Source organism: Crassostrea angulata, chromosome 5 (genome assembly GCF_025612915.1).
Source record: "Crassostrea angulata isolate pt1a10 chromosome 5, ASM2561291v2, whole genome shotgun sequence".
Taxonomy (NCBI): Eukaryota; Metazoa; Mollusca; class Bivalvia; order Ostreida; family Ostreidae; genus Magallana; species Magallana angulata.
In genome coordinates, this window is record NC_069115.1 from 58,799,329 (window position 1) to 58,813,992 (window position 14,664).

The window sequence follows — 14,664 nt, forward strand, 5'->3', positions numbered from 1 at the left end:
AATGGCTAGTGGCCCTGGATTCCAATATAGCATCTAATGACTGATCTTATTGCTATAATTAACTTTTGGATGCTAATTTATTGTTATGACCTTTTTAAACGTGTGTTCTTTTGATAGCCTTTACCACATTTTCATTAACCTTGCGCCATGAATCAAGTCATGAATGTGCATGGGGCTTAATTTTTGTGGATTTTGTAAATATTCATCACATAGCAATTAAATAACATCCCTGGTCAATATTGAATCAAACAGTCTTTGTTCATTATAAATATAGCATATTCACGGAGTTACCATCCCAAGGTAAATCTGTAATTTAACACTGAAAAATAGCAAATATTGAATTCACAGTTGTTAATATGCATGTGCATATTCACTGAAAATGCTGATTCTTTCTTCCTGGAAATTGTGACTCTTTGATTGAACTGTTTGTTGCATTAAATGCACACCTTGCCATTTATTTCAGGTAGCATTATCAAGTAATGTAGGAGCGTGGTTCAAGTTAGCTTACACATCTTTGTGAAATAAAAATAACAAAAATATTTCTTTGAAATCCCCATGGTCAACATTAATGGGATTGATTTCTCAGATGGGTCAAACTTGGCAAGATTTTCATGTACTTTTAAAAGATGAACCTAAAGGATGATGTGAAATATGGCCTCCAATAAATTGGCAAAAAAATGAATTTCAGAATTTCTCGTTTTATTTTGCTTGCACCGGTACTTAATTTTTGTCATGATATATGTACTCTTATAGAAACCCTTTTTTACTCAAGAAAAAAAAATTTCATGTGAGATGTAAATCATTATTGATGGTAGGGGTACACTGTTTACATTCCGTAGACTTTTAGCTTCGCCCTAAATTTGAAAGCCTTTAAAATACATATGCACATTTAGGACCATTTTTCTCCTTCAGCTGTTCATTGTATTTCTTCAAAATCCATCTATGATTTGTGTAAGAAGAAAAATGCCCCACCCCCTCGGAAAGTTCAAATTTCTTAAATTTACATAATAAAATTACTTTAAAAATTTCCATCTATGCATGGGTAAACAAAATGGATATGGAAAAGCTTGATAATATATGCATAGATAACTGAATCTTTGGAAGACCTCAAAGTACGGTAATGAAGACAATGAACACTATAAATTGATTGTTAAAGCCCGCTTTTAATGACATAAATATACCCAATCAGAAAATTACAGAAACAAACAGATATCACTGCACACAAATGATAATTTCTTCCTAAAGTTATGTAAACACCAATTTACCTTACGTAAGCAGAAATAATAGAATCTTTACCATGGAAATTTCTAGAAAGATCTAGAGAGAATTTCCTCTACCTTTTATACTCTCAGTCCTGATATAGTTTCTGTTTTACAGTTAATTATACAGCATACAGACGTCGGCATCATGAGATTCATTAGTTCTGTAAACAGAGAACACAGACAATAAGTTCCAGATCTATAGGTTTGACCATTACACCAGTAACTTAGGTTTGTTTATTTCTCACAGTTCTATAATGCATCATGGTGTAATCAGGACTACTTGACTGATCTTTATTCAATCAGGTCAAGTATGCATCAGCCGATATACAGAATCAAAATGTCTGCAGAATCTTGCACCTGCAGAATCAGTGCATTGCAAACATGCGTGCAAGACACACTCTGTTTTTGATTTCATAACTGTAGTTCCTTAAGTACATGTTATGTATCTTATACATCTTATGGCAAACGGTGAGCATTATTCTGATTGAGACTACATGTATATCACTGATTGAGACTACATGTATATCACATATGTATATCTACTGTGGAATCATCATTGTTCGTAGGGGACCAATGTTTGTGGTATCCCCACAAACGTACACACAAGCATTTGTTTATTTAATAATTCATTAATCTATTATAATTATCCCAATCAAACTGCCAACAAAATGGCGTCCCCACAAAACCAAGGAAATTTTGGCTACCCATGAACATTGACCCCAATGAATAAAATTGATTCCACAGTTAAATAATGGTTTTGGTATATCAATATGTAGAGGTACATAATACAAGTCATTCTGATATGTTCTATACAAACTTAAAAAGTACAAAGTCAATTGGCACACAGACACATGATTATCTTATAATTATACCATTCAATCTCTTTCTTCTTTCATAACGACACTTTACGGCTATTTGCTGTCCAGTTTGCAAAGCATTATCCCTGTTGTAAGCTCCTTCATGATTGGCTGATGTTTCATCACCATGACAGCTAAAGCACTAGGCTCAAACTTGTAATACTGTGATTGTAAAATGACTTCATTCATACAAAGAGTTTCAGTACAAACGATTCAATAGTTGACGAGCTTTTTGATTCCTTCCAGACACTTCCACTGGTCGGGAATGTAGAAAGGCTCGAAGACATGAGGGAAGGGCGTGTCGTATCCACACACACGCTCGATAGGCGACTCCAGGTTCAGGAAACACTCCGACTGCAACACAATCAGTAAACATCATCATTACTTCACATCCTGATTTTTGTCATTCTCCTACTCTGATTTAAATCAAACACCCCATCTTCCTTACGTAGTTCATCCCCACCCCCATTAAAAATTTACAGATTGATCAATTTGAAAGGTGAAACACAAAATAGCTTTTCTACAAATTAACTGAGAGTTGAAAATATATGGTTGTTATGAATTTTCTAAAGACACCCCTTATCAAATAATTGTGACAGAAAACATCAGAAGACACAAGTAATACCTGCACAGTAGCGGCTATTTCAGCAGCAAAGCCCATTGTGTGGGTGGCCTCATGGGCAACCAATAGTCGGCCCGTCTTTACCACAGACTGCAAACACAAGCACAAACACTTTAACACACACAGTGACAATCAGAATACTACCTTGATTGCTTCTATAAAGAAATGTCTTTATTTTTCACTAATTAAATCTTCCTCTTTTAAACTTGTATTTACTTTGCAATGTATATGATTTCTGTAAATTTATGAAGATTTTGCCTATGTAAGTACTCCAGAATAAACTCAACCTGCCCTGGACTGTCACCACCAGAGCTTCCAATGACCTTGACCTACCTTACAGATGGTGTCAGAGTCCCAGGGAAGGATGGTCCGGAGGTCAATCACTTCGCAGGACACGCCTAGTTTCTCCTGAGCAATCTTGGCAACTTCCAACAACACGTGGACCTGAGTGCCCCACCCAACTAACGTAACATCATTACCTACAATGTAGATCAGGTAAATGTAGGTCAAGGTGACCTCAATAACATCAACCATAGGTTACAGAAACAAAATCAAACTGATTTCTTATCATCTGCCTCAGGTTTTCGCCACCACTTCCATTACAAAATTGGATGCACTATTACATATACATAATGTTTAAAAATAGAGGCCCATGGGCCTTAATAGCCCCCTGGCATAGTTTAATACATTCCTGAGAAGGATCAACAGAAATGCACCAGATATTGAAAGATGTAAGCAAGTACTGAAAGGATCATTTTGAAGACAACAGTATTGCACTTTACACCAAATCTAGCAATTGGTCAATTAGTGAGGATAATATCTGAAAAAATGTTCAAAAGTTTAAGACTTGAGGTACATGCAAACAACACAGTGAAAGAAGTGGAAAGCAAAACAGACAAACTACATGTCCTCTGCCTATCTCTATGATAATCTTTGAAGGAACAAGTTGAGTGAAGTTTATGATACACATCCCGATTCTTGCTCCATAGCTTGTTCATTGTTTTGATTCAGATTTCTTAATGCAATAATGGCTTCTCTATTTCCCTTTTGAACAAATTCAAACGATTCAAACAGGATTTGAAAACGGATGTTTGTGAAGGAAATGGGTTAATGGCATGAACAACTTATCTGTATAGTGTAACACTTATATGAATTATGGTGTACCAGGTAGTACTACAGGTGAGATATAAACGTAGGTGTAACAGGACATCCTAATTTATTGAAAAGTAATCATACTAAAAAACATTCCCCTGCTGTTGAAAGAATGAAAAGTGCGAGACTTGATGAATAATCCTACTCATATCCTCTGGTATCATTACTTCACAAGGAATGGAGAGTTCAAATGGAGAGTTCAAATCAACATGTCAAGACCTGCTAATATGATTTGCAGTTTTTGAGAAAATCTGATGTATCAGTTGATTTCTTGCCTCTATACCAGCCCTGTCCCCAGTACAGTCCTGGAGACCTTGCTTTGAACTCTATTGTTTTCCCACTTCTCCATTCCCTGGCCGCAATCTTTTTTTTTCAGTGAAGTTCAATACATGACATGACGCAGTATGGACCCCACCTCATCTTTTAGTGTGAAATGCTGACCAATCGTTTTAAAGAATTATACGCTAGATTAGGTCTACCTGGTAATCAAATTATCACGAGCATACATCATATCCTTCAACAAAGAAAACATGTTTGTTTACCAGTTCCACAAATTGTTTACCATGGTAATGAATTACACAACAAAAATGAATAACATAAGTTCCCAACTCTTAAAAAAAACCACACCATATTTTTGCCAAATGGGGCCAGGTTCTTAAGGTATCTCACTCCTCATGTTTTGATTTCATTGCGCAGATGATCATTATATTTGAAATGAATATGATTTTATCATCACAGATAGATTATTATTTCATAATTACACAACATTCATAAAGAAAATCCATTTGAATTCAAGAAACAAACAAGTTTTTTGGGGAACTATTTTTTCGTGCGGAAGGCTTTTTAGACGAAAATGACAGAAACAAACAATTTTATGAATTTTCAAAATACTTTTCTTTTTATTATACTTTATTCATTATTCACATTTTTAACATTTGATAGGTTTGTAACATATTTTATAGGTTCTGTGTGACATGTACAAAATCAAATCTTGAGAATATGATAGCCGTTTAGCATAAAATCATGCATATATATAGAACATGTCTGAATTTTCTAAAGCCAAATTTTGCGAGAATTTTACCTTTGAAGCCTATATCTAAAATTTGACATCACTGACTCCCATGTTATATTATGTCAAAATGATACTGAAAACATATTTAGGCAAACTGGATTAATCTTATAAAATTCTTGATATTCAAAAAGTTTTTAATTCAAATCAAATTGTAACTATTATAGAAATTGTCTATTTTAAGTGCAAAAAGGTCACACAAAAATTTATGCAGCTTTGTACAATTTTTTTTCGTAATCCCTCTATTCAGTGTGACCATTGTGCATAATTAAAAACAAAATTTGAAGAAATAAGTTTGCTTAATCAAAAATACTGACAACAAATCCTAATCAGGATGAAATTGCATTTTAGGTGCAAAAAGGTCAAATTAAATGGGCCATAACTCAGAGGGATGGATACTGACCCCCCATTATCTTTGTATTTTTTAAGTTTGTTTTGTCTACAGATTTCAATGATATACTTCTCAAGAAAATCTTGATACAACAACATTGAGGAGTGGGATACCTTAAGAACACAGTATATTACTTACTCTGTATGCGCATTAATTGGGAATAAAGTTAAGCAGTACATGTATTTTATATGTCAGAATCTGGAACAACTTTGTGATGAGTTATCAAAACTGTTTGGATAATTCTGCTTAGTAATCATGGTCGTCATTTTTTGACATTTCAAGGCATTAAGTATTTTTTTTTTAAATTAGCACAAATTGGAAAACATTTCCTTAATTGTAAAACAAATGAAGACCAAATTTGGATCTTCAAATGTCATAGATCGCACAGTTCATTGGATAATTAACAAAACAAATGGACTGGGAAATAACAAACCAGCATTTGTTTTAGGAATCTTTTTAAAGGTTTGATCTGTCACTTAAAACAAATGGAGAAACCATTGTTTTTTTATCATTTTTATGAATTTTATCCTTAACATTTACTATATAATCAAAAAAGTATAATAAAAAAAATGTGCCATGAGATTTATCAAGATTGAAATCATATGGTTCTTAAATGTATGCATCCAATATCAACAAGAGAATTGTGACACCAAACCAGGTTTTGCTGTCACAATTCAAAACCTGGTAGGGGTACCCTTTTGTCAGCCGCACACCCACCTTACCGCCCATCATTTTCACCATTTCAATAACCAAATTTTACTTTTGAAAAACTCAGTTGAAAATCATATTGATTACATCTCGTATTTACACAGACAGACAGGGTGATATTTGGGAACCTCAAGGTACCTCATTAGAAAGGATGATCCCTACCTTCTAAAACAGCCTCAACCAGAGAGAGGGACAGGGTGTAGCCTTTGGTGAGGACATCCTCTATTACTCAGACAGGCAGACAAACAGACAAACAGACAGACAGGGTGACCCCCGGGTTCCTTCTGGTACCTCATTAGACAGGACGTTCTTTACCTTCTTGAACAACCTCTGCCTGAGAGAGGGGCAGGGTGTAGTCCTTGGTCGGGACCTCCTCTATGGCGCCTCGGTACAAAATCTTTGGCTCAAAGAACACACAGGGGTTAGGGTCCCTGATGCAGCTCAACAGGAGGCCTTTGGCCTGGTAGGGGCCTCGCGGGATAACAACCTGTTGGTAAAAAGATTTAATGTTAGTAAATTCATAAAGGTCTGATAGGGACCTAGTGTGATACTGTAGATACCTAATTAAACGCGAGGAATTAATATCCATGTAAAATCATGAGAACCACATCTCGCAGACTTTAAATCTCACTTTAATTTACTGGACAGATATAAACTAAATGGAACTGATGAAAATTCGGTGTTCACGATATTATATTCTCGCCTTTTGATAGAAAACATTTGAATCACGAATTAAGTACTCGCGTTAGATAAGCAATCTTTAATAAATACAGTTAATTTTAGTATATTTATAAAGGACTTATAGGGACCTTGAGAAATAACAACCTGTGGCCTGTGGGTAGAAAGGGTTATTGTAAGTACATTCATGAAGGTCTGATAGGGGCATCATGGGATAGCAACCTGCGGGTACATTTAAAGAGGCTTTAATGGGGCCTTGCGGGGTAACATTTTGTGGGTAAATAGAGTTAACTCTGGACTTAGTTCTGTACATAACATGATTGATAAAAATATATCTTATGAATATGATATATGAAATTAGATCCTGGAGGAAATAGTTGTAGAGAACATTTGACAAATAGATTGATGGGATACTTTTCCTGACTGGATTCTGGGTAAATAACAATGATGAAACATTTAGCAATACCTGGTCGGCCTTATATAAGAGCATTAAAAATGGAATGCAGCAAACAAAAACGAAAGGTACTTAAATACACGATTAAAAGAAAAAATTAATTTCTTATAAAAAGGACAATCCATCAGACTGGGATGTGTTTGTAATTGTTTGATGGATGAGGGGAAGCCATCCATCTCTTGTATCTATTCACAGCGGCGGTAAGTAAATATGCTGCCGCAGTATCACTCAGAGGGATGGTACAGGGACAGGCTGTATGTAAACAAAGACCCATCTGTTGTAATTATATCTCATCCATTTCAATTAAAATTAAATTCTGATGCATCCCCACTTCTAAAATTAAAGGACACTTTATTGTCCTTCATTCATCTAATTACAGATATTGAAAATAGTTGTACTGCAAAATCATATTGCTGGCGGTGAGGGAAAATCTTCAGTTTTAATCAATTTTATCAATCGTTATTAGAGCACAGATAAAAAAAATTAAATAAAAGTTCTAATATATACTAGAAAATTTTCAATCTAAAATGATTTGATCTAAAGTAATTTACAAACTCATCACTATTCCATTTTACGTCATAAAAATAGTCTTTATGTTAGATGTTTGTTTAAATGAAAAATATTTCTAGCTGTAAACTGAATTATTGTTACTTATTATTTTCATCTCTGGCAAAATCATCTAAATCCAAATGTTTGATATATGGTGATGAAAAGAAATACATTTATGTACATCATTGTAATTTATTTCTACTTTTATCTCTATAATACGCCAGAAGTTTCGTTGATAACAATCTATAAATCCTAACAACATCTGTTGTATTCGCTGTAACAGCGACAATCTGGTCATCCCTGGATTTTAAGAGGAAACAAACAATTCATTATCATGTTAACAAGTGGCTGACGTTACAAAAAGGACAGCTTGTTTTTAACAGAAACATAAAATCATTAACATTCTAACATTGGTAGAAAATACGTATTTTTAAAAAAGTTTCTTCCATCTTGACAAAGTACTGCGTAAATACACCGATACTTCTTAATTTAAAACATATTAAGTCTAATTGTTAAAGCTAAGATAATGAATACTAGACGCAATTCATGGATTTCAATAATTGTTTAGTCATCCAATACCATTGTAGATATATAAAATCCAGGAACCTTCTTCTCTAAAATAATACAGTGGTCATTCATTTATAACAATTATCTGAATGTGAAAGTTTCACAGATGGTGCATGAATACAAATGAGACTATAAATGTAAAATGTAGATGTTTTTTAATGTAGTTGATCAAGAAAAACTCAAAAACAGACAACTTTCTAAATAATTTTAAACTCTTTATAAAAAGATGACATTTTGAATAGACCTGAGTGATTTCAATGTTTTACCATGCGACACTAACGGAGAACTTTATTCCATTACTTTGTCATCCTTTCAATATTCTACTATATAACACTAGTAACGTACCTTAATTCCAGGGATGTGAGCAAAGAACGCCTCGGGGCTCTGGGAGTGGTAGAGGGCACCATGCCCCACCGCCCCGCAGGGAGTCCTGATGGTCAGCTTGCCACAGTCAAATAAGTTACCCGACCGGTAGCGGAACTTAGCGGCCTCGTTAGTGATCTGATGAAATATGAATCAGTCATACTTTATAAAAGTAGTAAAGAGCACATGCAAAACAAAAAGGGCAAACAAAAGCTTGGCTTCCTACTTGATCAAACGCAGGGAAGATGTAGTCAGCAAACTGGATTTCAGCGATGGCGGTGGCCCCACCTACAGCAAGTCCGATTCCGAAGGCGACAATGCCCTGCTCACTCAGAGGACTGTTAAACACCCGGTCACCACCTGTCAACCAAAGCAAGATGTCTGGTTAAAGAATGCTGATGTACTAACGTACTTACAAAACTATGTACTAATGTACTTACTGACAATAAAGGCTTTAGTAAAAGAATATCATCCAAAAAGACACAAAGACCTGTTTTTCATGTGAGTGTCTTTATAGAAAGAACCAGTTTAACTAAATATGACCATAAATAAAATGCTTAGTAATAAAATACTATATTTACATTCTACTGTGTTTTTCCATTAAATTCCGTGATGTTTAAATGCCTCTAAATGCAACACCTATTCACTGCGTATGAATTTACATGTAATTTACATAAGTAGTTCTCAAACAGTGATTTCTATGTAATCTGTTAAAAAATGTATTTCATAAATGTTGTCAAAACACCATGTTTTATAATTATTCAACAAAACAGTTGACTTTATTGTTAAAAGCAACATTTCAATAGTTAATTTTCATGGATTATATTTCCATGCTCGTCGATCTCATCTCAACGGTCTCTGTAAAAACCAGTTTAAACCGGTATTACAAATCAGCTGTTCTTGCTGTTACTAATTTACTCCCTCCGTGGTCTCCACTTTATATCGATTTATTTAAGTAAACAATTGATTTCTTCAGTAAGGGAATGTAAATATAAGCATTAAATGATTTATTTTTGACGTCGTCGTGTCAATAACTGCCGTCAGGTGAGCAGACAAATTATCATAACGCGCTAACGCGCGTTATTCAATTTGTCTGCTCACCTGACGGCAGTTATTGACACGACGACGTCAAAAATAAATCATTCAATGCTATAATAGAAGCACATATTTTGGTTGGGTCAAAATGTTGTTGTTTTTATACCATATATAATTTCGTTGGCATTTAATTTGTCATGTCCTAATCCCTTAAAATGTATTGTATATCAACTCTGTATTTATTAATACTTGTTTTAAAAATTTGTCATTGATTTAATTTCATTGATTTATTCTGCCAATGAAAATAACGAAATAAATCCACAACGAATATTTCTGCTTCTACAGTAAACTGATTTGGGAACAGAGTCAATTTTTATGGATTTCTGATCTACCTGAGATCAAGACAAAGAATTCATATGTTCCATCAAAAAGAATGTTTTTTACAATATGAAATTTTAGGAAGATAAAAACATTTTCAAAATGTAATTTCAATAACTAAAAATATTCTTTCCAAACACCGAGTTCGGAGATTACTGGTATTTACGAACAAGAAAAATTGGCTTCAATTAGTTTAGCATTATTATAAACAAATGTTTCCAGGTTAAAGCTAATAACATTTGAAATACTGATGATGCCAATCACTCTCAATAACACATCATTTTTTTGTTAGCTGTAAGTATAATACAACACAAAACAAAATCACTTGTACAGCACCATCAAACATTTTCTCAATATTTAAGCACGAGTGAAGCTATATACTTGCCGTGTTTGTTTTTCAGCTCGTTGCTACATCTGAAGACTCCACCAAAAGCTACATCTTCTCCAAATAATACTACAAACGAAATAAACAAATGATAACAATGATAATAGCATGGTAAAACCTTAGAAAATTAAGACAAAATATACAACTTTACAAACAAGGTAATTATTAAGAGTTCAGTTCATTTAATATAAGATGCCTTGTGGACACACACTACAATAGACGGAGCAAGCATCATCTTTCTGTCCCTCTTACTTCAATATCTATTTGTAGAAAGGTTGGATTATATAACTTAGATATATCATTCACAAGAATCCCAGTATTTGACACAAACAATCTATCTGAAGCAATATAGATTTAACTCTCCCTCACCTATCCTCTCTCCTGGCCAAAGGGAGATAACTTCTTTAATTTACAGCAACAACTCGATGTTCAATTTAATCCAATGTTATGGTTAAAGTTATGTGTTTGTACATTTAATATGTCTAATACTAAAGGGGAAGGAAAGTCAATCACATATTTTATTTATATTAATAAAGTAGTTTAAATTATTACATGTAGTCATGCTGTTTTGAAAATAAACTACATAATTAAGCTTTAATGGATGTTTGAAGTTAGAAAAATTGTGTTTACTGGAGCTGGCTGACATGATGTAGTAAGAACTCTTTTGTATTAAAAACCAAAACAATTAATTATTTTGACGTTCCACCATCTATTCCGGCTTGGTTTACATATACAATGTACGCAGTGCTTTTCTGTTACTCAATTAATCGACTGAAGAAAATTGGTAATGTTTAGGTTCACACGTCAATATGAAGAATAAATACATGTACATGTATGCATAAATATATGCATTTTTATGAAATAAATGACACCTATTAATCTCCTATATCACTCAAAGATGAAGATAGCCTTGGTTAAATTTTTATTCCAAGTCAAGCTCTTCTCTAACAAAAAAAGTATGTACTTATAATTGTATCGGGATGTTTGAATACTTTCTCTAAAGTCGGAATTGCCATGTCGAAATTACGACGGCAGACATTTTCTACGAAACACGGCATCTACTTGGAGATTCCCCCATTTCCGACACTATCCTCCGCTTTAAGATTTCAACGAACATGCTCCGTCTGATGTAGTGGAAAGTCAAATGTAAAAGAACGGTCTCAAGCTGATATTGTTTCAAATTTTCCAGAACTTGTCATTTAGAGCGAATATCACCATTTGCTAACATACTGATGAAATGTTTATAAAACAAACCAGAATAGATGGTGTGCCATCATATATTAATTTAAAAGTTTAATGGCAGCTCCCATAGCGGCAGGAAATTAAATTAATTAAGCGTTCAGTTTTCTTGATTGTTCCGAGTGTTCTTAATGAAAATAAATACAATTTACAATTAAAGTAGAAGATAATTAACTAATTTATTGTACGATTTATTTTTAGCATCCTTCCCCTTTAAATATCTGCAGCATGACATTGTTAGTCTTACTCCATAAAATCTGTAATTATTCACTAGAATTCAACTTTCATTGAAAAGTAATGAATGGATTTAAAGGACAAATTCACTCTCTCCTTCCTCTCTACTGGACAAAGGGAGCTAACTTCTTGAATATAAAGCAACCACGAAATCCAGCTTTATGGTATACAATGATATATTTGTAGGTCACCTGCGGTGGGGTCGGTGGCCAGGGTCAGGTCTAGAGTGTTATTGATGGCCTGGACCAGGTTCATACGAGTTGTGTCCCCTGAAAGACAAACGGGTTGAAACATTAAATTTTGTTATCAAATATTAATTCATTTCATCAAAAACATTAATAAATTTAGTTAAGTGTATATAAATCTTATCATAACGAGTACCGGTATACACTGAAGCACTTGGTTCAATATCAAAATTATTTATATAATGCCCTTTCATTTACCAGTGAACCTCACTGAGTCCCTTTCATTATACTGTAAACCTATTATATTTGGCTTTGTACGATATTTGCTGAAAATTGATTGCTTATAAGTTATAACAAGTTAGCCTGGATTTGAACTTAAATTAGCGTATTTCTGCATGCACACATTCTTATACATATTTGCATGGCATTTAGCGATGTACTAGATTTTGCAGAAGCCATATTCTAAAACTCTGCCGAACTCAACCAATATGCCCTGCAAAGGAGCAGTTTCTGTAAAAAGGTTAATTAAATCTTCTAAATAATTGATAAGAAGAAGCTAAAACATTCCACAATGATAAAGCTGGATAATAAAAGAATACATTAGGATATCAGACATTCAAATATTGAACGAGTTTGCTAGCTTTAGATAGGATTCCGCCAATTCCAGTTATCTATGACACCTTACACAGATGCTGCATTCCCCAATGGTCGCTATATATCAGGGTTATAGATATCAACTCATCCATTTTAATACCAACACAAATAAAATTTCATGTGGGCAATAAGAAATTCAAAATCTGGTTGTCCACATGATGAGCGGTTTGTCCCGAATAGAATTGTATTTTGTTTGTTTTTAACCGGGTTTTCCAACGGAAAAATCCGGTTATTAAAATGGTGAAAATGGCGGGCGGGCGGGCGGATTGGTGGGCGGGCGGGCGGCTGCCAAAAGGGTACCCTCATTGTACGGATAACTCCTCCTACAGTTTTCAAGATAGGAAGTTGTTCTTTTGCAGATCAATTGTACATATATCAGAGGTGTGCATATTGCTAGGATTTTGATTTCCGATAATTTATCGAAAAAATACCAGCTTTTGAACTTAGTCATTTTTTTGCAAAATATTGCATATAGGGTACCCTCATTGTACGGATAACTCCTCCTACAGTTCTCAAGATAGGAAGTTGTTCTTTTGCAGATCAATTAAACATATATCAGAGGTGTGCATATTGCTAGGATTTTGATTTCTGATAATTTATCGAAAAAATACCAGCTTTTGAACTTAGTCATTTTTTGGCAAAATATTGCATATAGGGTACCCTCATTGTACGGATAACTCCTCCTACAGTTCTCAAGATAGGAAGTTGTTCTTTTGCAGATCAATTGAACATATATCAGAGGTGTGCATATTGCTAGGATTTTGATTTCTGATAATTTATCGAAAAAATACCAGCTTTTGAACTTAGTCATTTTTTTGGCAAAATATTGCATATAGGGTACCCTCATTGTACGGATAACTCCTCCTACAGTTCTCAAGATAGGAAGTTGTTCTTTTGCAGATCAATTGTACATATATCAGAGGTGTGCATATTGCTAGGATTTTGATTTCCGATAATTTATGAAAAAAATACCAGCTTTTGAACTTAGTCATTTTTTGGCAAAATGTTGCATATACATGTAGGGTACTCCATTTCACTGGATAAGGTTTGACATGGATTATGGATACAGTTTACATAAAAGAAAACCCGGTTTGCTGTCACATTGACAGCTTTTCACTTGTTTATTATTTGTTAGAGTGAGTACCATAAAAATGTGTATAATTCACACCTTTAACCAGCCACTATACGTACTATAACTTCAATTTCACTCCTCATTTCCTTATTTACATATCAATTTTTTACATACTCCCAAAAAAGTGGGGGCCAACTCTATGATAATTCCATTTTTTATATGTAAATTTTAAAAAAATTGTTGCTGCGAGAAAAAGTGTGTGGGGGGGGGGGGGGGGGGCAGGCCCCCCTGATGCTACGTGCCTGATAAGATTTCCATTGTTAACCACAACCCTGCATATAAGTTAATTTGCGCTTCATCAAATTTTATTTACATTTAATTTTACATAATAGATAAGCAATGCAAAAAAATAAACCAACTTGATATTGGCGTTTCAATCTATAAATATTAGAAAGCGATATGCGTTTCACTATGCATCAGTTTTGATGCTTTGCACATGATTTAAACACAGTAAACTTTGCAAAATTTGGTCGACATTGGCATGACTTTCAACTCCAAACTTCACTGTTACATTAAAATGAGGTTTATCATACCATAAACTGCAGGAGGAGTATCAGGCACGTAGGTAAAATGTGCAGCCCTCGCAAAGTTTAATGATGTCACTTTTGAGAGCTCTTTCAGAACGCCAGTACGGCGAAATCTCCTTAACATTGTTTTTGCAGGAGCTGCCATTTCTACTTTCACTTTTCTTACCAATCCGCGGTAAATGAAATAAGAAAAAAAAAACCTGAAGAAATTCAATTTTTTTTA

The 14,664-nt window shown here is 34.1% G+C and overlaps 1 protein-coding gene across 1 annotated transcript; it reads right to left on the reverse strand.

Annotated features, from left to right (window-relative positions):
• Positions 1-1,129: 1,129 nt before the first annotated feature.
• LOC128184969 (2-oxoisovalerate dehydrogenase subunit beta, mitochondrial-like) lies at positions 1,130-14,610 on the reverse strand. The gene is made up of 9 exons (XM_052854630.1): positions 14,448-14,610; positions 12,135-12,212; positions 10,471-10,539; positions 8,899-9,032; positions 8,655-8,810; positions 6,377-6,548; positions 3,075-3,220; positions 2,745-2,831; positions 1,130-2,473 (listed from the first exon to the last, which is right to left on the reverse strand). Exons 1-9 carry the CDS (start codon positions 14,584-14,586, stop codon positions 2,333-2,335), a joined length of 1,122 nt encoding a protein of 373 aa, XP_052710590.1. The 5' UTR covers positions 14,587-14,610; the 3' UTR covers positions 1,130-2,332.
• Between the last annotated feature and the right edge of the window lie 54 nt (positions 14,611-14,664).